General features: G+C 39.9%; 1 protein-coding gene across 1 annotated transcript in view; it reads left to right on the forward strand.

The window, feature by feature from the left end:
- CFAP61 (cilia and flagella associated protein 61) overlaps nt 1-27,009 on the forward strand; it is a 189,331-nt gene that overhangs the window by 17,331 nt on the left and 144,991 nt on the right. The window contains 7 exon segments of the mRNA XM_030558110.1: nt 2,793-2,925; nt 5,892-6,045; nt 12,153-12,244; nt 13,890-13,982; nt 15,455-15,642; nt 20,840-20,879; nt 22,259-22,398. Coding sequence (XP_030413970.1) covers nt 2,793-2,925; nt 5,892-6,045; nt 12,153-12,244; nt 13,890-13,982; nt 15,455-15,642; nt 20,840-20,879; nt 22,259-22,398 — 840 coding nt within the window.

Below are 27,009 nucleotides of genomic sequence, written 5' to 3' on the forward strand. Positions count from 1 at the left end.
ACTTCAGTTACATGAATAACGTAGCTGAAGTCGAAGTATCTAAGATCGAATTACTCACCGTCCTCACGGCGTGGGATCAATGTCTGCGGCTCCCCCTGTCAATTCCACAACTCCGTTCGGGTTGGTGGAATTACGGAATCGATATAAGCGCGTTCAGGGATCGATATATTGCGTCTAGATGAGACGCAATATATTGATCCCCGAGCAATCGATTGCTACCCGCCGATACGGCGGGTAATGAAGACGTACCCTTACTGCCAACACTGTATGTCAGGCCAAGTGGAGACAGGTCGAGGTATCTTTCACACTGACAGCAAGTTTAATGTAGAAAGAACAGTAGAAGTAGCTAAGATCTGGATCCTGCAGATTGCAACATTACACCTGTGCTGGAGCCTCATTTTGACTTCAGTGGGAATTCATGTGGACTCAGATGTCTGTCTTTGCAGTAAGTTGCAGGATTGGGGCCTAAGTCGTTACTGCTCCATTCAGTTGTCCATGATTTATGTTGAAAAGTTGATTGGCAAGGGTCAGGCAGAGAAAGTGAGGAGATTTTGACCATCCTTTTGGGCTATGCCTCCAGGCTCCCCAGCCTTCATGAAGAAGGCAGCAAGTGGTGCCATCTTCAGGCATCAGCCACAGGAGCCATGGAAGACAGCACAGGCTCTCCACACAGAAGGAGCTCCACCCAGGAACTCCTTCCAGTTCTTCGCTGCAGGGCTGACCTGCTGAAACATCCAGCCATGAAGTGGTTCCCCTGCCCAGATGGCTGCCAGTGGGTGCAGACCTGAGCAAGGTGACCTCATTTCAGAGCTCCCCTACCTGAGCACAATGAAAAAGAAGGTGGAGGTTCCCTTTAGGGAGTGTAGCATAGGCTAACCTTCAGAAGTAACTGACTGGGCGTTTTAGAGGCAATGTCTGGAATGTGAACAGCTTGATGCTAACTCTTGCTTTTGATTGGTCGTTTGCTGACTGACACCAGAGGTGAGGGAATGCCCCCATTGCTCACGGTAGCACCCCAAGTCACAGAACACCAACTAGCGAATAAGCACATTTAATTCTTTTGAGTGAAATTAGATAATTTAATGGTCTCTTTCACACAAAAGCACACAGTTACGGCAGATTCTGCACGAGTGTGCTGGGGGGATAGCAAAGGCACAGGGAACTCCTCCCTGCTCTTATTTGCCCCATCTTTGGCATGGCTCCTTTAAGAGATTTCTACCAGCTGAGGATCTGGCCAATTGAATGTAGATTTTTGACAGCTGTCAGGGCTGGATCTAGCCATTTTGCCGCCCCACGCACGGCGGCATGCCACGGGGGGCGCTCTGCCGCTCGCCGGTCCCATGGCTCCGGTGGACCTCCCGCAAGCTTCCCTACGGGGGGTCTGGTGGTCCCACGGCTCTGATGGACCTCCTGCAGGTGTGCCTGCGGATGTTGCACTGGAGCCGCAGGACCAGCGGACCCTCCGCAGGCACGCCTGCGGGAGGTCCACCGGAGCCGCCTGCCGCTCTCCAGGCAACCAGCAGAGCGCCCCCTGCGGCATGCCACCCCAAGCACGCTCTTGGCGTGCTGGGGCCTAGAGCCGGCCCTGAGAGCTATGTGTTGTTTTTTTTGCAGCTGAGCGTTTTAGATGAGCTATTTGAGTGTGTAGGCTTGCTTTGTAAATTAGCAATCACTGCCAGCAATTCAGCAGTACATTAAAAGGACAAGTTTTTATTTCTCATCTTCAGGTAAGAGCCTAAGCAAAAGCATCCTCCTACCTCAATCATTATCCCATTTTTTATTTGTTTTTGTCATGGTAGTAATTATAGACCACTGACAAATACATGATGATAAACATGACAAGACTACTGCTTTGTTAATGGTATTTGTTTAATTTCTATGTTACTGTCATGGGCCAGTATACTCCCTTCTGTTGCTTAGCAAAATCAGAGCATTTGTGGTAAATGCCATTGGATGCGCTGCAGGGAAGAAGGTTATTCAATATGTTCATTCCCCATCTCAGAGTCAGTGGCAGCCCCTTTATAACAGCAGTGTGGAATTTCTGTTTCATGTCATTCAAGGATGTGGGTGGGTGGAATCGGGGAACAGTCGCACTATATAGTGTAAATGGCGCTTAAAAAATGTAGTATACATTATTTCTGGCCTGAGCAGCAGTAACTTATCCTGTTATCAGAGGAGTCATTTGCATCTGCCAATGGAAGCATCACAGCAAAGAGTCTGCTATATTGCCGATAATGGAATAGTGGGGCTGGGAAGTTCACAGAGGTGTAATAACTAGGCCTGGCTGTTTGAAGATGCCTGGGGTTGGGTTTCCTTATGGATCCTTGGTTTCTGCTTCAGCAGGGGCCACACCTCCAGTAAGGAAAGAGGTGGTCGATGTTTACAGTCATGGCTTGAGTTACATTCATAAGATCTCTTGTTTAAAGTGTTGTAAAGAGTGTCTGTGCTGTAAGAAATAAAAGCTGCCCAAATTTCCCTTTTCAGTTACCTCTGGTGTGCCCAGCAAGACATCTGTTCATTCATTCTGTGTCCTTCTCTGTAGTGCATCACAATAAATTCATGAAGAGATTTTAAAAATATTTGACAATATAACACTGAAAGTATCTGTCGTTTTTGGTTTACAGCATTCTAAAAATGACAGTGTAATTGAAATCAAATTAATAGTTGACTTTGAGTAGAAGTTATCATTTGCCTGCACTCTGAAAAACAAATTAGGGAGTGAAGGATCAGTATTCTAGTACTAGAAAGTTTTAAGACATAACTGACTCTAAAAGAGAACATCTGTTTTACAGGGTGGAAGACCATGATGATCTCATGCCTATCTTCATGAACCAGAATGAAATTCTGAGAGAAACCTATGGAGAGTACTTCCTTGCAGAACTGATAGACGCTCAAGATGAAAAAAACCATGCTGTTGTTTGTGAAGTAGGTCCTTGACATGCGGTAGGCTTGGGTATCCCTAATATTCATTATGCTGTCTTTATTAACAGCTGTTGCACTGGCTTCTTGAATAAAAAAAGAACTAAGTAGGACTAACTATGCCTTAGAAAGCAAAAATCGTAATTTTGATTGCCATTTGATGCTAGCCCTTCTCCTAGTAAGCTTTCAGTTCTTTCAGGAAAATGATTGCCTTTTTACAGTGGGTATCTTCTTTAAGGATGGAACATGACAAGTGAATCAGTAATAAATAGTAACAATACTTGGCACTTCTAAAATGCCTTTCCATCAGAAGATCCCCAGTTGCTTTACAAATCTCATTTGTACCTCACAATATTCTTAAGAGGATGGCAGGGTCACCCATTCTACAGATTAGGAAATTGAGAACAAGGAAATTAAGAGCCCATTTCTGTGGGATTCTGATGGTCTGTGAGGATCCATATGACTTTAACTCATGTTGACCTCATTATGCTTTGAGCCTGCTCAGTACTTCACAGCAAGTGCTCACCCCTTTGCAGACTTGGGCCTTAAGTGACAACAAGATCATAATTGTATGTCACATGAGAACTTCTTTCAGAAAAGAATGGAAATGTATTAATTTACTCTTGACTGAGAGCTCGATCTTGACCAGCTCTTCTGTGGGGGGCAGTCAGGAGCATCTCTGCCCTTGTGTAGCTAATAAAAGAACTATCCAGAAGAGCAGCCCCTCTGGTCAAGGAAACGTTGAGATTACTGCTGAGATGTTTCCATCAGGAACAACTCATTGAAAAGGGGTAGGGAGTCATGGTTCTGCCCCTCCCACGCAGAGGCCAACAGAGGTGGCTGGACATACCGTGAGCAGTATGTTACACCCTTTAATGGGCTGCAGTGGTTTGTATTCACCCTAGCACAACTAGAATGTGCAGGCAGGCACTGCCTTTCAGTGCTCCCCCTGGGGCCGCCTGTATGCTCCTGAAGCTGTGCCTCCAATGGAGGATTGTGGCTAAATGCCACCATCTAACCCAGCATGATTAGTTTGTATATTTTGGTTCTCATCGTGATATAAATGAAGCTACAATTTAGACAATTCGGTAGATTTTTCTGAGATAATTGGAAGAGGTGATCTTAAATCAGTTATTGTTATTTTAGGCACTTTGCATTATAAATAACCAAATTACATCCACTAGCAACATTAATACTGCATGTGATGACTGGTAACCAAGGATACATAGTCAAAAATATCTCCAAAAGGTAGAATCATAGTTGCTAGAAATAGGCAAGATGAGTGAAATATTATAGTTTGTTTCCATCTCCTGATCCATGCAGGAAAATGTATGCTATCTCCAAAAATCAGGAATTAGTTTCTTAATTAAAAGAGAAATGAGAGTGGCCAGCATGAAACAGATTTTTAAAACACTGATATTTTACATTGTCTCAGGGGCATGCATTTCTAAAAGAGCATTCTGTTTTACAATATGTAATTGCCATATTTTGTAATTCTGTGAAGTATTGTAGGCAGATAGGTGCTATAACCTCCTTTAACTCCAGAAATCTGCTTCCTTTAGCAAAACAGTTAAAAAAAAATCCTTAAAATGTAATCACTGCAGTTTGAAACCAAGCAGTAAACAATAAGCTGTTAGTGTAATAACACATTACAAACAGCTATCTTATAAATAATATATTTCTATCATACATTTATGGCTCAATATGAAACTGCAAAAGGTGCTTCAGGCCTTCATGGTATAGACTCACCAATGCTGCTGCAGATTGGAAAGACACCTCCGTGTGAACCAAGATAGATGCCAATTTTCCCTGCAGAGAATGAAGCTGGCAACCTCTTTTTGCACATATGGTAGATGGATTGGTTAATCAGCCTCTGCTGAGCCTTGGGCCTAAAATTACATAGCAGCCAGACAACTGCAGAGATGCATCTTTTGTTCAGCTACGCAAACAAGACAAACAAACAATCACTTGTTGTTTGGGGAAAAAAAAATAAACTTTTTTTTTTATTTTTACTGAAGTGTTGGTGGCTTGATAAGACAGCTGGACAAATCCAGCATTTTATCGCAAGATTTTATTAAGTATAGAAGGAAAAAATATATATAGTGATTATTTGTTTTATCAATAGGTTGCATATAATACTAAAAATTAAGTTGCTATCTTCTACCTGCCTTGTTTTAGTGAAAAATCAATGATGATTCTTATTGTCAGTGTCTGTTTCTTGCTTAATATTGTAACTTGCAGGAAAGTTCTAGTTCCGTGCATTAAACCAATGTCACCTGCTATTTCATCAATGCAAGGTCCTTATCGCTGTCATATCTGCCTGTGCATCTATTAAGATTGCTTGATATGTCCTGAACTTTAAATTATCTAATGCTTATAATTACTATGCTTCCTGTCCCTGAATTAAACCATGTCACAGGGAAATAAAATATTTTCTTCCATTTAAGAGCACAAAGAAATTTGTACACTAGTGTTTAGTAATTAGGCAACCATTGTATTTAGCTAGATCCAGATTTTACTTAAAAACGGTTTTAGATTAAGCAAGAATCTTTTCTGAAATGTATAACTACAAAGCGCCATCTTTAGCTGTGTTTTGTATCTCAATAATTATTTATAAATGGTACATGGAAAAACACAAAAACCCTTACAGACCATAGCTAACAATATTTTTTTTTTATTCTTCCCCTGTGCATATTTAAGTCAAGATTATTACATTTTCTTGTACCTTCCTCTGAAGTATCTAGTATTAGCCACTGTCAAAGACTGGATATTGAGCAAGTCGGATCTTTGGGCTGATCCAGTCTGGCTATTCCTATTTAAATCTTTCAAACCCTGGTACAAAGTAGCTTTGTTAAGGTGGGATTTAAGATAAAAAATATGAAATATATTGGCCTTTTCTTATGCCCCAAATTCATGTCTTTATACAGACTTGCAGCTTTTAAGAGTGTGATCATGTTGTTTTGATATTTCAGGATGATGGCACAGCAGTAGGTTTCATGAGTGTGTGCTCTGAAGTGAATATACAATTACTTCATGACTGTTTTGACCTGGGGCCTTTCCATGGTCTCTGCAAACCACATCCTGATGATATTCTCAAACTACCACAGGAGCCAAGTATTGAAACAGGTAAAAACAGGGTAAAAGATATAGATTCAAAATCAGTTATTTTTAAATAACATTTATTTTTAACTTCCAAATACATTATTATTTCATAGAGTTGGAAGGAAACCTTTTGGAATGGTCTATCTCAACACTTTCTACATCAAGCAGAAAACACAAAATGACTGTCTGGCATGGAGATGGTTGCACGATGCACATTACTTGATGGGAGGGGAGGGGTTCAGAAGGTTTGACAGCTGTTGTCTCTGGTTATTATATGCTTGTCACTGTTGAGGAGATTGGAGGATCTTTCAGGATCAGTAACATTATATAAACACAGTTCACATTTTGGAAAGTTAAAGCACTAGACAGGTCCCCCAGATGTCATCTGCAACTGGGCTGTTAATTGAAAGTCTCATTTTGAAGCTGATTCTAACGTCTGAGAATAGTTAGGCAGCTGACTGGTGGTATCTCATTGTTTCCTTGTGCTCCTTCTCTCTGTCCTGTCTGCTTTCTCTGTCTATAGTCTTGTACCTAGTCGCTGACCTGAGGAGTTTATAATCAATCTCTTTGTTATATGTTTGTATAGTGTCTAGCACAATGGGGCCCTGCCTTTTAAGGGCTACCATAATACAAATCAGTGATCATGCTAATACTAAAGTTGGTGCACGAATTGCAGAAAAGTTCTCTCAGTGATGCACTGTCATCCTCTGGGCTCTTACGTAAGAAGCACTGAAGAGTTTTGTGTGTGGGGGGGGTGCATAGGCAACTACATTTTGCTTTTTGTTAATAATCAATAATAGAATAAGAATGAGCACTAATAAGAAGTTACCACAATTATCTGTTTCACTGAATGCTTCTAATGCCTTGTCTCAGACAGAAAAGAGAGTCACTGAGCAGCCTAAAACCAGTCACCCACCAATGTCCTAGAACTGTCAGCCTCGGGGAAGAGGATGGAGGAGAGAACCCACTCCTAGCTATCTTATCAACCTGCCTTTACCTCCCATGCAAAGAACTACCATGTTAATAAAGGAACTCAGTCATTTTATTCCATCTCACCTCCTTGCCTCTGGAGCTGCTGGAGTGTTACTGCAGAGCTAGGTGAAGGACAGTGTTGGGCATACAAATAGGGCTGTGGGAGGAGGAAAAATCATTATTACAAGTCCACTGTTTGTTGAGAAGCTCCAGCCTCTTGACTGTAGTGTGTGGGGGTCCCTTCTTTCCTAACCTTGGATGCTGGGTCAGCCTTCTTCAGGATCAGTTGGCCAGGTGCACAGTCAGCTGAACGGATCTTGTAAAGCCATGTAAATTAGGGTCAGGATTGGGTCTTTAAAAGGCCGGATGAATATTTACCAAAAGACAGTAAATAACTTAATCTTCAAAACTTTAAGAAATACCTTTAAAACACTAAGCTGCACCAATAAATTCTTAGTAGGTATTGCATGTATGCTTTAAAGAATTAGTCTATTGTATCTGGCCAAAGCGGCCAAGAGGAAAATGGTTCTTGTTTTTAAAATGAAAGTAAAAAAATTAAGCTACCTTACATTTATTAATATAACATTTATTACCAAATTAGTTGATATATTAGCTGCTTGGAGGTTACAAAAATGTGTGTGCCTATATTTGCTGTCATTTTGCATGGCTTCTTTATTGAAAATTTGCACTTTATTTGGTAAATTTTTCCAAAATCTGCACCTCAGTTGATTATTAAGAGCATTTCTTCCTATTGTTTGTTAGGTATTAGAGTTTAATGTCTATTAGCAGAAAGGTAGTGTTGTAAACAGTCTGTATAAAAACCACTTCTGCTCTCAGTTAACCAGTTTCACTTATGTGGCATGTGTGATGTCATAAATCTTGTGGATCTCCAGTCATTCATAAAGAATGTCAGGAAAAACAGGTGACCCAAAAATTTTAATGTAAAAAACAGCACATTAAAACAAACAAACAAAAAACCTTTCAAGCTTTTTTTTTTTAAAAGAAGTATTCAGGAAAAAAAGGCATACATCTAATTCCCCCCTCCTTTCTGTCATCTTTAAAAGTATATTTTTAAAAAAGTAATGTTGTATGTTATAGCTTGATTATAGTAGAAAAAGAGTCAATTTATAACAATTGCATCTTGCTATTCCCTGGATAAGTCTTTGCAGAATCAGGGTTTACCTACAAGCTTGAAATCAATAAAATTACTCATGTGGCTAAAGTTAAGTGCATAGGTATATCTTGCAGGATCAGTACTTTTATTTTTGTGGGTACACCATTTGTGCACTGCTTTGAAAATATGGAACCAAATTATCTGCTGGTGTAAAGAGAATGAAGCTGAGTTAATTTATACCACCAGAAAATATGGGCCATTATATCTTTAATAAATTCAAAGTCTGAATATTTAAAATGTAAGCTATGGTACAAGAAATGCTATGTTCATGTATAAATAGCTATAATAATGATTTCCAAGCTGTTTAACTTGCTTTAGCCCTTGTACATGGAGACCACAGGTGGTGGATGTTTTTCCTTTCAAAATCTAATACTGGGCAATAAAAATGAAAGAGTATACAAAATCTATGTTTAACGTAATGTTGATATGCCACTTACATTTCATGATAATTATAGTAATTTGGCTGTTACTCTATATGGAGTCAGGAATTGGTTGCTAGAAAACACTATGATACAGTGGGAATGATTCAAGAGGTTTTATCAGGCTTCTTATTGAACTGTCTTTTTGATCCTGCTGACTTTTACGTCTACCATCAACCTAACAAAGAGAATCCTTTTAATTTTCTTTTGGTCGAAGTCTTTCTTACTTCAGTTACAGTTACAATGGATAATGTTCTTCCAGATCTCACATGTATGGTACATATACAAATAACAGTGATGCAACTATATTTGACTGTGTTGGATGGAGGAGCCATTAGAGGGTTGCATTTTAGTATAAAATCAGAAACATCAATATTTATGTGTAAACTGGAGGCGTGTATTAATGAGAAATACTGTTGGATTCATTAGGATGACATTTGATCATTTCTATGAAGGTGCCCATCTGTGATACCCCTAGAGAAACCACATATTATATATAGTATGTGCACTTTTGTTTGCCTGTACTTTGCATCAACATTTTTTCTTCTGACAGTGATTATAGGTTTTAAAAAAAAAATCATTCTGAATTATTTTAGGCCTTTGAACTCATTATTTAACAAATGAAATTGCCCGAGATTGTCCCAATAACTACTTACTTCAGATAATCTAACTGTAAGTTAGTTAGGTTTCTCAACACAAAGCATGCAGAGAGTTTTTTGAAGCCCCCTCTGAGGGCTCAGAACTCTTCAAAATCGTAGGTTACTGTTTTGGCACACTTTATCTTAAAATCTCAAAGAGTTTTTGTTAATTAAAGCTTCTCTTCAGAGACTTCATTTTAAATATATAAAAAGATGAACTAGGAATATGTCTTCAGGATTTTGAAAGTGACTTTTGGGAATTTTGATAACTACCGGTAATTAACATATATGAAATGGCTTACATATAGGGATCCCAGATTTTATTGTTGTGGGGTTTTGGTGATTATTTAATTGACTGGGTTTTTGTGGGGTTTTGTGGTGTTTTAATTTATTGATGCCATCAATGTTTTTAACCGTTTCTCACTTAAATGAACTATAATTAGTTAATATTTGGATCCACATATTGAATATACATTTGACTTCAGTAGGACTTCAAATTATTTAAAGTAACTCATCTTGATATTATACTGTAAACTAAGGGACCGTTCCTGCAAGTTGTTGAGTAATCTCACCTCTCATTGACTTCAGAGGGAATATAGTGTTCATTACCTGGCAGTGCAGCCTTAGAGACTGTTTGTTTTTTTACCAAAATTGTGTAATTGCTGTAAGGCAGCTACCCAAAGGCTGCCAAACACACAGATGGAATGAAAGTAACACAGCAGTCAACTTCTGCTGCATTAATGTCAGATTTCAGTAGGGTCCTATTGCACAAATAGTACATGAATGTAAAACAGGTAAGTACATGAATGTAAAACAGCAGTTAAGCCATTACCAATAAAATGCAATAATGCATCATAAGCATTCTGAAATTGATTCTGGACATTTTTATCTGGATTTTTCTGCCATTTAGCATTTTAAATGCGAGGAAACAACCTTGGACCAGATCATCAAGTGATATAAATTGGCATAGCATTGTTTTCAGAGAAGTTATGCCAATTTACACCAGCTGTGGATTGGGTCCATGTGAATAAAATGTTGAACATGGTGAAAATTGTGAAATCTGTTGTTTATCAATATTAACAAAATTAACTCTATTGTTCAAATTTATGCTTTAATTGGATTTTACTGGTTTAAACTGTAATACTAGAAACTCTATTTACACAATATTCTCTTTCTCTGTATAAATAATAAAAAAATCATGTCTTTCAATGGCTAAGTATAAGTTGATATGGCAAGTCTCTAAAATTAATTGAATCCTATTGCTTTGGTCATCACTTTTGACACCAAAAAATACTATTAACCTGTTAGCAATTGACTAAAACAGAATCCCATCATTATTGCTTTTATTACTAGGCATTGAGCTCAGTCAGTGTGCTCAGCGCTGTGTAGACTTTAAAATCTGGTCTCAGTAAATTTGAATGTGTGTTGTCCTTTCCTTTCTTGTTTATAGAGCCCCTTCATCCCTGCTTCACTTACCATAGTTTAAAAACTGGTTTCTTTGTATTTATCTGCCTCCTCTGCTAAAACGGGTGTTCATTAAGCAGATTAGCCAGTGTCCAGCTTTTGGAAATGAAAAGTATAACAAATATCATTTCTAACTAGTTGACACAGTGCTTTAAAGCAGTTACTTCAGCATCCAGTGGAGAGACTCCTGGCTGCTACTGAAAATCATAGGTAACCAAAACCCTGGCTTATACTAAGAAGGTGAAACCCGTTGCCAGTCTAGCAGATCCTCGAGGCTCAGATGTGCTCCCAGATCCATATGCAGATGCTGCAGTGCTTCAAAGGAGCTGCAGCAGTTGTGTAAAAGGATCCTGGAATATGTCTAATCTGAGCCCCCAAAGGCAAGCACCAGCTGCAATGGAGGAGCTAGGTAAGTAACAAGATAGGAGAGGCATCATTAACCCTTTTAGACTGCCAGCCAAACTGTTGCCTAGGGCCAAAGTTTAAAAATTGCCCAGCATCCCTCCCATAAAATATGTCTTTAGTTTCCCAAGGTTAAGAATCTGTTTTAAAAAAACCAACAAAAAACTAGAGAGTGGAGAGAGTTCCTCAGGTAGACTGGGAGTGAAAGGAGAGAAGGGAAATTTTCTTTTATCTCCTGGTTGTTGTTGTTTTTTTTTAGTAAAGGGTGTCTATAGCAGGTAGAGTAAGTAGTTTATACTGAAAACTAGTGACTCTTGAATTTAAAAAAAGAATGAGACTATGAGTAGACTAGTACTTTCATTTATGCCTTTTGAGATGTCACATTTGTCCGAGAATTTTTCAAGCACTGTGTGATAATTTCCCACTAAAATGCACAGGATCTCAAAGGGCAGACTTCCATAAAATGTAACTATATTCCCTTTAAGGTAGGGAATTAACTATCTTAATTTTATAGATGATAATCATAATACTTCAGATTGCTCTGGCACCTGCCATCTGAGGATGTGTTACTTCTTCACAAACACTAATGAATTAAGCCTCACAGCACCTCTGAATTAGAGAAATATTATCTCTATTTTACAGATGGAAAGACTGATGGAGACAGGTTAAGTGATTCACATCAGAGATGGGTACTGAATGCTAGGAGACAGACTATCCAATTAGGAGTTCAGCCATTGACCCACACTGTCCCCCTTCAGTTAAAGTCCAAATTTAATTTTACATCTAAACACAGTATTAGTCAGGAATGTCTTCCAAGTTATCTTTTGTTCAAGTCCTCTGTTTTTAAATGACCTCTACAAATTTTGTCTTCAGAGTAAATAATCAGATATGCTGAAGTCTTACTAAAATGAATGTAATGGCTCAATCTTAACCATGATCATAAGAAGTATCTTAATGGTGGTGTTCTGCTGAGAGTTATACTTTATGTACTGATGTGATTCTGATGTTTATGGCTCCATTTTGTAAGCTTGTTTGATGCATTTATTCCTTTTCATTATTCAGATGAAGAAAAAAGCAGCCAAACAAGTCAAGAAGCAGAATCTGTTTTATCTCAAAACTCTGAATGTATTAGTGCCCATGATATGGATATTCAGGTAATATTACTAAACATAATTCATTGGACATTTAAATAAATGCCATAACTATCAAATACAGGATGCCTTTTCAATAAAATACTAGAAACGTAGTCATAAATTCAGAAGGATAAAAATTGAGATTATTTGTTGCTTGTTTAAAAAATACATGCAAAAGAGGAGTTCAGACTATGCCTAGTCTCACTATGTGGCTCTTTATTCACCCAAGTCATGCCTCCCTGTTTACACTGCTCTTTTTAGCAGTGTAGTGTCCCACTGCCTCCCTGCAGGAAAAGGCTCTGGCAGTGGGAAAAGGCTCTGCCAGCTCTCTGCTGCTGGATCCCTTCCCTGCAGCAGGGAAGGATTCCAGGAATGGGGAAAGGCTCTGGTGGTGGAAACGCTTCCCCACTGCCAGAGTCTTTTCTCGCTGCAGTGAAAGACTCCAGCAGTGGGGAGCTGTTTAAGCCTTTTTCCATTGCCTCCCCTCTGCCAGAGCCTTTCACTGACACTTATAGCTACATGCCGCAGTGTGACGTGTGGACACAGCCTGCTATTCACTATGCCATGTTAACTACATGTACACTGTCCTCTGCTGCCAGTGGTGTGTACTATAGATGTAGCCAGACTAGCCTGAGTAGTTAAAGTATCTAGCAAGATCCACTGGAGTTGGGTAAGTACTTAACTATAAATCTGCTTGTCTGTTCTTTTACAAAACTACTCCTGTGATTTTGAAGATGTCAGACTATTAGGGTCCCTCTATTTCCAACTCTTTTGCCGTACTTTAAGAGCATTCATACACTCCTGTGCAGTAAGGCTCAGGGAAGTTATGAAGTAGTCATTAGGATTATTTTGAAACCATTGGCATCTGAATTGTCTTGAAGCATCTGGAAAACAGAGGAGGAAATAGCTAGAATGAAGTTGGCCCTGATGCAGCTTTGGGGAAGGCACTGCCCACTGACTGGTTGGCTGACTATGAGTATGCTTGCATTCTGTAACACTGTGGGAGCTGCGCACTTAGGCCTTGTCTACTTTAATAAACACCATAGCTGTAAGTGAGCTCCAGAGAAGCTCCGCTGTGGGAGAAGCACTAGTGTAGACCAAGCTTTGGCATTTTTGCCACTGTGTTGTAGAATTAAGAGAAGTAGTAAAAATCCCCATGTCTTGTCTATACTATAGCCTCTTATGGTGAATCAAAACTATATGAAATTAACTAGTTCAGATGCAGCCTTTACAGGCCAACGTAAATCTGGTAAGGCAGATGACAAGGAAGGTGGAGTTAGGATCACCAGATTCCAGTTTAGTTGCAGTAACAGCCTGACTAAATGAATCTTAATCTGCTAAAGGAATCTGGGATGAAGAAACCAAGCGGAATACTCTGGAATGTTTTTGTATGTGTTTTTATTGTCCTTGGTGTTGCAATAAGCTGCCTGTCTGCAGACATAATTGGTTTTAAAAGGACAATTTTAAATGGCAAGAGTCATGAGCCAATTACACTATGTAGTGCTCCATAGAGGGGACTTTCGAAAGCGCTGCGAGTTTTTACATTGATTTAAAAGGGATCAGAGTTATGAATGAGCGCTCAATATGTCCAGAATTAGTGATCCATAGGAAAACAAATGATTCATGAATGTTAATTTGTATGTGTTACTGATCACTTTCTCTTCAGATGGGCACTAAAACTGAAGATGTCCTTCCCCAAACCTTGGATATTGTCACCTCACATTCTACAACAGAAAGTGTTCAGAATACTGTTTCAGAGGTGAGGTCCAGGTACAATTGAGAGTTTATCAGAATGCTCATCCTTGGTGCATTTTTGAATGAAATTCATTTTTTGGCACGTGGCCATCCTAGGTTTTCCCATTGTTGCCAACTTTTGCAATACTTGGTATTTTTCTTAAAGCTTCAGCTCCTGGAGCCATGTTATTAGAACAGAATCTCAGCTTTCATTTAAAAAAAAAAGATAAGATTCTAGCCCTTGTGGTTCCAGAGAAAAGTTTGAAAATGTGTTACCTAAATGCTGAATAACTAGAGGACAAAGAAGAAGAATCCATAGTTGTGTGACTCCAGTAACCAAGAACCCTTGCAGAAGGGCCACATTGCATTCTACCCCCTGACTAGAGAAAGGCAGATTCTAAATTTCTTCCTCAGGCAAACACCTGCTAGATTTCCTACCCAAATCCTATTTATTTGGGCCTTTGTTGGGGAAATGTTAAATTCACTTGGAATGAACAGTGAATTTAAAAGTAAATGTCAATAATTGGCTGTTTCCCAACTGTATTGACACTGTGATTTGCTTCCACTCTTTAAAGTGAAATAATTTGTTATGAAAACTTTATTCAATATTAGCATTTAGGTGACATAGCAGGTTATAATAAATCAATTGACATGATGCACATTGAGTGGATTGATTATTTTAAATATGTATAAGGTATGGATATTTTGTGCAAAGTTCTCATTTGAGAGCTATACAGTAGTAATCAATTTTAGTATATTGGTAGATTTGGTATTGGATCTCAGGGAGACCAATATACCAAATCTGAATTATTCCATGCAGATCTAAGAGGAAAAAAATTTTAAGCAACAAAGAATAATATTTATGAAGTACAACTATTCATACATAGGACATTAGCATTTCTTTAAGTGAGATGACGCAGGTTCCCTTGCTATGCAAGACTGTGTCATGATTTTTACCCTATGCTACCCCAGTGAAGTAATTTGATTTTGTATGGGGTCAAAGTTAGCAGAGAATTTGGCCATAGAATTTTAAACAATTGTATCTGTCTTTTATTCTTCCTTTCAGTATATTTTCAAAACTAGTCTCTTGTTCTTCAAATATAGCGGTTGTTAATCTCCAAGATGACATTTTCTGAATTGCTCTCATTTTTGTTCTTCCAAATTTTTACACTGGAAAATATTTCCTAAGATTAAATTTCTGTTACTGTTCCACATAGGGACAGTAATGAGAAATATATGTTCCCAAACATATTGTTGTCTTTATTTCAAACCTCTTTACTGCAAGCATTAATCATTTTATAGCCATCAGAAGTTTCATTAAAAATGCCCCCCTAAACTTCTAGATGTGGCAGAAAGTAGTGTGCTGGGTAAAATACAACTCTGTATTTCTGCTGGGAATGCTGTAAGATAAGAATGATGCAACAAAAGACTCATTAAACAAACACACAAAAAAGGAAATGTGGTTTCAGTTTGGTCCCTTGTCTCTTCTTGCTGCAGAAGGAGGGTGTAAACACTGTTTCCAATGCTGAATTGCCAGTAGATGATGTCATTGGCACAGATTTGAAAGCCGCTGGGACACCTACCTTAGAGACTGACGAGAGAGATTCCTTTCATCCTGTGTACAGAGGAGCTGCAACTGCTTTCTGTATTCAGCTATTCTGTATTGATGAGAAACATGAAACAAGGCAAGTATAGACATATAGGTATTCGGTTTCTAGTTTCTAATAACAGCTTAACAGAACTCTGATTTACTAAGGCAACTGTGGGAGTAACAACATCTGCTGCAGTTAAGGTTGAATTAATTTCCATCTAACTCTTTGCGTGCATTCACTCATAACTTTATGAAGCATTCGCCTTCCACCTAAAATTTTTCACACATCTCCTCTGATGGGGTGCCCTATGACAGAAAAGTTACCAAGTTGCAATGTAAGCAGCCATTTTTTGGGGGGCAAAAACTAATTGCCGCAGTGGAACAAGGCTCACATATCCTGTAATGGGGTATACCTGTCTTTTTTAGAGTGGAGGAGGCCAGAAGATCCCATGCCAGGGAGCTGGACTGAACAAAGATCCAGGAAATGGCCTGGTAGAGGAAAAGAGGAAGCAGTGCCAGGGAATAAGGAATTGAATGGCGTGGGGGAGGGACTCCAGGACTCTGTTCCTTTACAGGCCTGGGATTAGGAGCCCTGTGGGTAGGGTGTGGCAGTGTCTCCTCTCATCCAGCCAATCAGGAGGAACTCTCTGGAGGAGGGCAGTTTATAGACTGCCCTCTCCCTCAGAACAGGGGAGATAATGGTAAAAGAAGGAAGCCGAGTCAGAATGCTAAACTGCTGGGAGAGAAAGCTGTGAGGTGCTCTACACCTCAATACAAATAATAAATAACAATAATATGTGTGTGCTCTAGACTTTGTTGATATTTACATAAGGATACATCTCAAGCATGGAATGTATTTCAGATTTCATGTGGAAACAGCAACAATACTGTGTATTGCCTGTTGGGTTGGTATCAGTGCTGCATGTTGCCATCAAATGCTTGGTGATAGTGACCGTGAGCTTTCATAGATGAGTGAATGTCCTTCCTTATCTAGATGAAAGGTGTCAGATATACAACCTGCAGGCCAGATCCAGCCTGCATAAGATATTTATGTGGCCCATATGACTTATTTGGATGCTCCAGAATCTAAACTTTTTAAAGTAAATTTCTAGCCCTGGCGACTGTAGAGAGTAGTCTTCTAAACATGAACTGTGTGCACACAATATTTGCCTGCTAGTGTGTGCCTGAGTCTGCAGATGTCTTAGAACAGTGATCCAGAGGAGTCAATTCCTCTGTTAATCTGATTGGAATGTCAGTTTTACAGTTCCATGATGACACTTGGGTGTCAGCCTTAACTATTCAGTCTCTGATCACTCAGCAATAAATATGGGTAGGGGATGGCAGTGAAACACATTGAATTGGAAGTAGGGGATTGAAACTGAGAGTTGCTGCAGGGAAGAAAACGTAGGGGAAAGAACGTAGGAGACTCATAAAAGGAGAGAAAGGAGGAAGAGATAGGAGGATGTTGAAGGAAGAGAAACAAAGAGCAGAAATGGCAGTGATCCTAATGGGAACAGATTTTCTCACTGATGAGTGCAACAATAAGCACCAAAATAACAAAATGTTTTGTTATTATTTATATGTCTTATTGTCCCTTTGATCTCTCTGTATATCTCTCACTGACACTGTGTACTATGGGGAGCATATATCAGAGGGGTAGCCGTGTTAGTCTGGATCTGTAAAAGCAGCAAAGAGTCCTGTGGCACCTTATAGACTAACAGACGTTTTGGAGCATGAGCTTTCGTGGGTGAATACCCACTTCGTCAGATGCATCTGACGAAGTGGTTTTTCACCCACGAAAGCTCATGCTCCATAACGTCTGTTAGTCTATAAGGTGCCACAGGACTCTTTGCTGCTTTTATGGGGAGCATATAGTCCTAAATTTATACCCCAGGCCACAGACCATAAATATAGAATTTGACCCTCTCTTTCGAACGAATGATGCCCTTGATCTGCATGATTGGTTTATCAGAAAACACGCTTAAATAGTCTCCAAGGATGAGTCTCCAAGAATGAGGTAGTTTACTCACTACATGTGGAAATGTACGGGCACAATTATGCCACTGTACTTATATCAGTGTAATTTCTGCATGGACACTCTTATTTGGAAATAAGAGAGTGCACACGAGTTTACACCAGTTTAACTACAGTAGTATAATTATACGTTGTAAGTATGTTGGTAAATTTCCCCATGTAGACATACTCAAAAGTCCCAGTTTAGTTTGTTTCCCAGAAAGAAATACAGTATGTAGCAGCTCTGCTAGATTCCACTTCTCCAGGATGAGATGTGTATCACTGTGGATCTGACAGATGATTTACCAGAGCCAACAGGTGTTTCCTAGAGATGAAGTTATGAATTTTGAGTCTGACTGTAACATTATTTGAAATACCTATGGCACATTTCCACATGAGACAGCCTCAGGAGACCCTCGGTGACTGACAAAATCTAAGCTTCACTTAGTGGTAGGCCAGAAACAAAGTATAATTAGAAGTGGACTTCAAAATTCCTTCAATACCAACTGGATTCACCAAAGATGCACCCTGCTTGGAATGGGGAGCCCCCATCCCCACCCAAAAAAGGTGTTATGCACCCCATTGAGTATCAGCAGCTGTGTGCCTATTTTCTGGATATGATGGCAGTCCTAATTGTTCTAAGAACCTTGCGATATTTTAGTATCCCAACAGGTGGCTATGTTTCAAAAAGACAATCAGGTTTTTGTAAACAAAGAAGGAGGGTCAGGATCATGCCTCTTGGGTCAGGAAATCCTGTTACGTGTAAGATTGGGCAGTGTCCCACAAGACATTCCCTTGTCACGTACCAGGAAGAAAAAGGAAAGGTTATATTGAGAGGTATATGTGCTACATGTGCAAGTATCCATTGTGTTCGCATTCAGGAGAGATGCAGAGCAGCCATATAATCTTCTGTGTGTTTTTTACCAAGCAGTCTTGCCTAGATTCAGCATTGAGAGAGAAATCCAGCTTTGAACTGTCAGTTTTACAAATCTATGGGTTGTATACCAAGGGAAATCGATGGGCACAGCTATCACTGAATTCCACTACACTATTCTGGAATAATTTCCCCATGTGGACACTCTAATTTAAAATAAAAGAGAAATTGAATGATTATTCCATAATAAGATCACTTTTATTTTGTAATAGTAAGTCCATATGGGAGAGTTATTCTGGAATAGCTCCCAATGTAATGGAACAGCTATAGTGGAATAGTTATTTTGCTACAGAATCATAGAATATCAGGGTTGGAAGGGACCTCAGGAGCTCATCTAGTCCAACCCCCTGCTCAAAGGAGGACTATAGCTGTGCTGGGAAATTTCCACCATGTAGACAGGACCTATTTGTGGGTTAAGAACGTCCAGCTCTTCTGCCCTCTAGCAGTTTTGTTTTGCTAGGGGATGTATCTTTAATTTATTTGTCCACCTTTATATTTTTCTCTTGACCTTTCCCCCTTCACACATGCCATTGTTGCTGCTGCTCAAGGTATGCTCACCTTGCTTATCATTATACACTACAGGTTGCAGTCTTCTTTAATTTTTTTCTTAGAGACATCTTTGGAATTGGTCAGACTCCATGATGGATATCTCTGGGAAAGAGATCATTACTTACCTGTAACTATTTTTCTCTAAGCTTAACACTCAAACAGCCGCCTTGTCGATGCAGTTGAGTTGTCTGTAAATCTTGTGACTTAAATATATATAATAATAATCATATACAATATATATCTGTCTATCTTTAACTTTACTTGAGTGTATGTTTACCTTTTTCCGTGAAAGAAACTGACCACTAGAGCACTGGGGGTAGAACAGGTTTCAGAGAGGATGGCATGAGATAATCTAAACTGGGAGTGGTATCTTAGAGTTTTGTACTGAAGGAGTTCCTGCTGAACTTGCATGCAGAAGCACAGATCAAGAGTAGTAATTTGCAGAAATGTAACAGTTACTGAGAAGTCACTATCTTTTACCGCTCAAGGGGAATTCAGTAATGAAGAATTTGTAGTATCCATTAGTTATCAAATGTTTTCATCTCTTTAAATCTAGAGCCAGAATGTGGACAGGAAGTGATATATGAATGAACTAAACTTTCAGTCTATCTGAAATTAGATTCTTTGATCCTTTGCTAATGACAAAAAAAAAATTGATCCCTCTGGGGCTGTCCCCATTCTTCAGCCCACTTCTGTCAAGAAGATACCGAGTGCTGGAGAATGAGACATTGCGTTGTCATGGATTTACTATATGTGTGTGTGGGGGGGGGAAGACTCCTCTCAATTAAGCATAGCTTTACATTTATATTATACAGGATAGCTGAATGTGTTACTGTATTGTTTTGGTTCTACAATCCCAATCCCAACATGTGGAGTCATTGTATTTTCATAAAGTTTCACTTTTATCCACTCGATTATAAACACCTCAGTTGAAAATTATTACTCTTTCCATTCTTATTGGGACTGAAACCACAGCAAGTATTATTTACTTTAACTATTTACTGCCACCGTTGTTAATCTTTTGAAATAACTGTGCATGTGAGTGTCGGATGCATATAAAATACGTAGTTTTTTCTCTTCTGGGAGAGTAGAAATAAAGCACATAACTCTTGCTGGGTTTAAAACAGTTTCACATTCTTTTATGTAGCAGAAACTGGATAAAATAATTAAGTTTCTATTGCCTTACTCAGCTTGAACCTTACGTTTCACTTTCACCAGGGAAAAGAAAGGGGATTTATTCCAAACCGGTAGGTGAAAAGTGAAAAGAAGGAAAATGTACAGGAACAATTTTCAAAGTATAGATATTCCTTTTAATTTTAAAGGTATTGGATAGGTCTACTAAATGGATATTAGTGTATCAGTAACTCTTTTGGTGCACGATGGAAATACCTTAGTCCTTAGCTACAACTCTTTGTACCCCCGGTGATCAGACTTACTGGGCACTAATGCTACTCTGGCAAAATTTCTAAAAGTCTTCTGCAGGATGCTTCTGAGTAAACATCGTCTTACTTTTCTTTCTTTCTCGCACAGAGGAGACTTCCCTTGAGTCTAAGAGATTCTCAAATCTCTAAGCTTAATGTTGCTTGCAGTGCTGCCTTAGGCGCTAGAAAATGACAGTTGAAATACAGCGTACAACTTCTGCAACTGATTAGTGCTGAACTAGATGCAATTTCCGATTAGGAAGTATGAATAAGGGCTGCCTGGATGGATGGGGGAGAGAAATCTTTTGAAATATGTAGTACATGTTGAATATGCTTTTGTTTATTCACATAAAAGTGTTTGCTCTTGGTTGCAGGTCACTGGATTTCTTGCAATATGTTTTCAACCTCTTTCCAGTACGTATAAGTGAAATCTTAAGGTGAAACAAGTCTTTTCTTTGAAAGTGAATGAAAATGGTATGATAAGAAATAAAATCACTTGTAACTTGTACCTAGCTTGATTCCTCCCTCTTTTAGGGGACCCACCCTACACACCAGCATTAGGAGCCTGTGGGAAGGAAATCTCTATGAGGAATCACTTGTTATTGTGGGGTGGTAGCACCACAGTGGATAAAGTTGAGATTAGCTTACAATTTAACAGTGTTTTGAGTTTTTTTCCAAAGTGCTCTGAAATTCACATTCTTACTCTGGTTGTCTTGAAAATTGCTGTGCTTCATGGGGATCTGGGATAGGGCTAATTATCCAAATGTGATGCTCTTTGGTCAACGAGTTGTCAAGATACAGCCACTCCCCCCAAATCATGTAACATCAACATTTTAGAATTCCTGTAATTTTTTGTGTACGCCAAGGATTCAAACTTTGGCTCAGATTCACCACAAACTGATTTCATCCTCTTGGGATTGATCTCCGCTAGAGATCAGCACCCACCACCTCTGTGAAAAGCAATATTTTAAAAATTATTCAAGATCAAAGTTGGATCTACAAGGTTGGTTGAGCTAGGTTGATGAGTCAGAGAAAGTAATTTGTGTACATGCAGCAGAACTGGGGCTCTGTTGCAAGTCAGAGTATTTGCAGCCAGCCTGATGTCAGAATAGGAGGCTAACTCAGAGTTACAGGCTGTGGCTGTTGAACCCGGGAAGCACACATGTACTTCGAGTCCTGGCACTGAGGCCATTTCTGAGAATGTGTGTTGTACATATTAGTTACTCTCTGCCTACATTCTGCAGGGGATCCTCAGGAAGTTTTGCACTAACAAGTAAATTTCTGTTTTAAAAGCTGATATTTCAAACTGCTCTAAAATCCATAGAGACAATCCTCCATCCCACAACCTTAACTCTGCCCTCTGAGTGATGCCTCAGCATGGTCCTGACAGATCTCAGAGCACTCCATCCTTCCAGATGGTATGGAGCACTATGTGGAAGTGGCATATGGGTACAGTAAGCTGTCTCACTGAGTCCTCAGTAAAACAAAAGTTGTATTTAGGGGACCTTGGATCTTAGAGCACGAGGTTCAGCTAAAAGGTATGTCTGGACTTGTAGCCAAAATTCATCAACATCTGTATGTGATCCACTAGAGAGGGATAGAGTGCCAAAGAGTGTAGGTGAGAATTATACTTGTAGCACTGTGTCCTTTTTAAATGTTAATCTACGTTTATATGTCAGTTTTTTCTTAAGACTCAGTGGGAACCTGTTTAAAACTTGTTTTTAAAATCATGAATAACCTGTTTGTTGTGTATTGACTGATATAGAGTATTTATTCTTTGTCAATCTTTTCAGGACAAAGACTTTTGCATCATCACAGTGCCACACCTTGTGCCAGAATTCCTTCTGATCCAGAATTTTGTTCGAATTAATCCTTCCAGCAACTCCACTCTTGATCATGAGCTCTATGTGTTTCACCGTGCAGGACTGCTCAGGTAAACATTTTGCTATAACAAAGTATATTAACATAAAGAGACTGTATAGACCGTGACTAAAGTACTTTATATTTTTATTTAAAATTAATTAATTAACGACTTTCTTTCAGTGAAATTACAAATAGGGAGACGGCTACAAATGCAAAAGCAAACAAGCTTCACTGGCTTGCAAAAATTCATATTAAATGTCTTATAAAGTAATAAGCACAGTAAAGTGCTTCGTTAAAATGTTACATTAACAGATTCAGATTAGTTACAGATGCAAAGTGGTATAAAAGAATTAAATTCTCTGAATTATCTAATTGTAGACTAAGAGCATGTAATAAACATGGGGCAGATAAGAAACAAACCAATCTAATTTCTTTCTTTGACCGATAACCGGCCTAGTGAATAATGGGGAAGCAGTAGACATGATACATCTGGACATTAGTAAGGCTTTTGACATAGTTTCACATGACATTTTCACAAGCAAACCAGGGAAATGTGGTCTAGATGAAATTTCTATATGATGCCCGTACAACTATTTGAAAGACCATACTCAGAGTAGTTATCTGTGTTTGCTGTCAAGCTGGGAGGGAGAGGACACTTCAAGTCAGGGCTTGCAGTGGTCTGTCCAGGGCCCAGTTCTACTCAAGATTTTAATTAATGACATAGATCCTGGAGTGAAGAGTGCGCTTATAAAATTTGTGGCTAACACCATGCTGGGGGAGGTTGCAAGCACTTTGGAGGACAGGATTAAATTCAAAATGACATTTATAAATTGGAGAATTGGTCTGAAATCAATCAGATGAAATTCAATAAGGTGCAAAGTACTGCATACAGAAGGAAAATTCAAAAGGATAAATTCAAAATGGGGAACAACTGGGTAGGTGGTAGCACTGCAGAAAAAGGATCTGGGGGTATAGCAGATCACAAATTGAATATGAGTCAATGGTGTGATGCTGTTGCACTAAGGGCAGACACTATTCTAGGGTGTATTAACAGGAGTATTGTATGTAAGACACAGGAGGTCGTTGTTCCGTCAAAGACTGCCTTACCTTTGAAGCAATGCATTTCTGAAACACACAGAATACAATGATAACTTCATTGGGAAAGTCTAGTTCATCACCTTAATTACCTCTTAATTTTCTCTTGTAGGGCATGTACTTTGTATTTTTAAGTTTTGAATACTCTGAACATTGCCGTTTGCTGGGATATTGGCCATGGTCTTATGTCATGAATTTAATAGTTTATTATAACTCTTACACTGTTTAGCATGATAAAGTTTCTTGCTATGAGATTCATGTCTTCCACCTCTTTCATAGTGTAGCAGCCATGCTGGGCCTGTAGTCCGCCTTAAAGAGCCCAGTGCACCCTGTTACAATTATATATTGTCCATCCCATTGTCTTGTAAATTCTGTTGTTCATTGAATAATTGCTCAGCAACACTTCCATTTTGAACTTGTAATTAGTCACCTCGGGTGATATACCAATAATTTATGCAATAACAACAGTTACTCATGGGCCTATGCAAAAGCTTGTTTCCAGACAAGGAAACTGGGCTTCTGTGTATTATGTAAAGAACCTATTTCATCTTGCACTTCGTAAGAAGTCATTGAAGTAATCACTGGTAATCTCAGGCACAGCTGTTGAGTAATTCATCAGTGAGATTGGTAGCCATGTGTCCTTTTGATATTTGTGATCAAAATTAAACTGGTCTTCAAGGTTTTGTAAAAGTCTCTACAGTTCTGCATAAATCACGTGCATTCCAAGTGGTATGCTTATTTCCATGAAAGCACAAAGGTTAGGGCATCAGTGACCTTTCCTCAGACTGCCTGCAGTTCTGGAGGACTTTCCTTCTGAAGAGTCTCTGAAGTCAGACTTCAAAATTAGCTTATGAGTGAAGTTTCATGATCAGAAGATCTAAAGGGGGTAATGGGAAGTTTCTGAAGAACATAAAATTCAATGTGCAGCAGCGAACTCGCTGTCACTTAAGGGCAAAATATGAAAAGTAAAAGATCAGTATGTTCTAGAAGTACCATGAGCTTTAAAAATTCTGGTGACTGGAAAGGGAGTTGCATAAAATTGATTAAAAGAGAAATCACAGAGTTGAATCAAGGGGCAAAATCAGAAAAAGAATGGCACAGGCACAAAATGAGGTACTGATTAGCAAAGACAGTAAAAGGAATAAGAAAACGTATCAAGTACGCAAAAAGAAAGAGGATGGCAAATGGAAGTGTAGCTCTGCTACTTAACAGAGAAGGAGAATAAATAATAGATGACAAAGCAAAGGCTGAAATGCTTAATGGATACTTTCCTTCAATTTTCACTAAAAAGCATAATAATAATAATAGTGTCCTGGCTTTCTGAGCAGTCAGAGGAACTGGACTTCTAGAATGGGTTTATTCCATGCTGGGAGAGAAATAAGAATACACAGACCCAGGATAGTTTTTCCTAATCTATCATACTGACAATGGATCGACTTTCTTGTTGAATGCTGCCTCCATTTTTTGCAGGTACCATTTTACTCATGCTAAAAATTGCTTCCTGCAGTTAACTGTGGGTACAAAGATGACCTCTTGGACCTTTTTGCTTAAAAAATGTTAGTGCAAATCTAGTATCTAGAGGTAAAAGAAGCCAAGAAGCAAGATTCCACAGAGAAGCTAGGGAGCCAGGAAGTTCTGGTACGGAGAATAGAATTATTGGCATGGTGCTCAACTCAACCTCCACCAAAGCATTGCTGCTACTGGAGAAGTTCAGGGCATTAGCGGACCTCATCGCGGAAGTCTCCGCATTTCCTCTGACTATGGCCAGGATTTGCCTGCATCTCCTAGGTCACATGGCAGCATGCACTTATGTCGTGCACCATGCCAGATCCTGGATGCGACCCTTGCAGCAATGGCTGACGATGGCCTACTCCCAGTCCCAGCACCACCTGAAAAAGGTCGTCACCATTCCCGCAACGATATTCACCACACTCCGATGGTGGTCCAACCCTGGGAATGTCCTGGAAGGAGTCCCCGTCAACAGCACTCCCCACTCTGAACTAGTCTCAGAGGCCTTGTATCTTGGTTGGGGGTGCACCTGAGCAATCTCCACACCCATGGTGAGTGGTCCCTGGAAGAGATGATGTTACACACAAACTCAAAGAGATCAGGGCGGTCTTCCAGGCATACACGGTTTTCCTTCCTCACCTGTCGGGCAGAGTGGTCAGAGTCGACGGACAACACAGCCTCGATGTCTATATCAGGGGTAGGCAATCTATGGCATGGGTGCCAAAGGCGGCACGCAAGCTGATTTTCAGTGGCACTCACACTGCCCAGGTCCTGGCCAGCAGTCCAGGGGGCTCTGCATTTTAATTTAATTTAAATTAAGCTTCTTAAACATTCTGAAACCTTAATTTACTTTACATACAACCATAGTTTAGTTATATATTATAGACTTATAGAAAGAGACCTTCTAAAAAGGTTAAATGTATTATTGGCATGCGAAGCCTTAAACTAGAGTGAATAATGAAGACTCGGCACACCACTTCTTAAAGGTTGCTGACCCCTGTTCTATATCAACAGACAGGGAGGAGCTCGATCCTCAGCCCTATGCCAAGAGGCACTCCATCTCTGGGACTTCTGCATCAACCATGGAATCCAGCTAATAGCATGTCATCTCCTGGGGTGAAGAACACATTAGCAGATCACCTAAGCAGGGACTTCTGCTCTCACCATGAGTGGATGCTCCACCCAGAGGTAGCCTGTGCAATCTTCCAGAGGTGGGGATCTCCCCAAGTGGATCTGTTCTCCACCAGGCAGAACAGGACGTGCCACCACTTCTGCTTCAGATGGGGTCTGGGCGCAAGGGCCCCCTCTCTGATGTCTTCCTCCTGTCCTGGGCGGGAAGCCTGATATACATGTTCTCTCCCTCCCTCCCAGATCCCTCTTGTCATCAGGGTCCTGGCAAAAGTCAAGAGAGACAGGGCCCAAGTTAGCGTGGCCGCACCAACATTGGTTTCTTCATGCTGTTGAGCTTGGCAGCAGTCCCCCTGTGGTCCTTGCTGGACCGACCAGACCTGCTGTCACAGAACTATGCTCGCCTCTTGCACCCCACCTCGCATCTCTCCACCTGCGACATGGATGCTGTGGCTGAACCCTGGAGAACGGACCTGTTTGGAGGGAGTCCAGCAGGTTCTCCTGGGAACCCTCAACAAGACAGACCTACCTGGCAAAGTGGACAAGGTTTTCCCACTGGGCGGCTGAACAGGGCTTCTCCCTTTCGTGTTCTTCTGTGCAGTCAATCTTAGACCACCTGTTTCATTTTAGGAATCAGGGCCTGGCACACTTCTCTATCAGAATGCATCTGGCAGCTATCTCCACCTTTCATCTGCCCATCCAGAGGCAGATTGTGTTCTCCCGTGACATGACGGTCAGGTTCCTCAGAGGTCTTGAGAGACTTTTTCCTCAAGTTTGGTCCCTGGTCCCTAGTGGGATCTCACCTTGGCTCTGTCCAGGCTCATGGACCTGCCCTTTGAGCCTTTGCCCTTGTGATCCCTGTCTCACCTATTGTGGAAGGTAGCTTTCCTGGTGGCGGTGATGCTGGTGAAGTGAGTTTCTGAGCGGCATGCCCTGACCTTGGAACTAC

This window comes from Gopherus evgoodei, chromosome 3, assembly GCF_007399415.2.
Source record: "Gopherus evgoodei ecotype Sinaloan lineage chromosome 3, rGopEvg1_v1.p, whole genome shotgun sequence".
Taxonomy (NCBI): domain Eukaryota; kingdom Metazoa; phylum Chordata; order Testudines; family Testudinidae; genus Gopherus; species Gopherus evgoodei.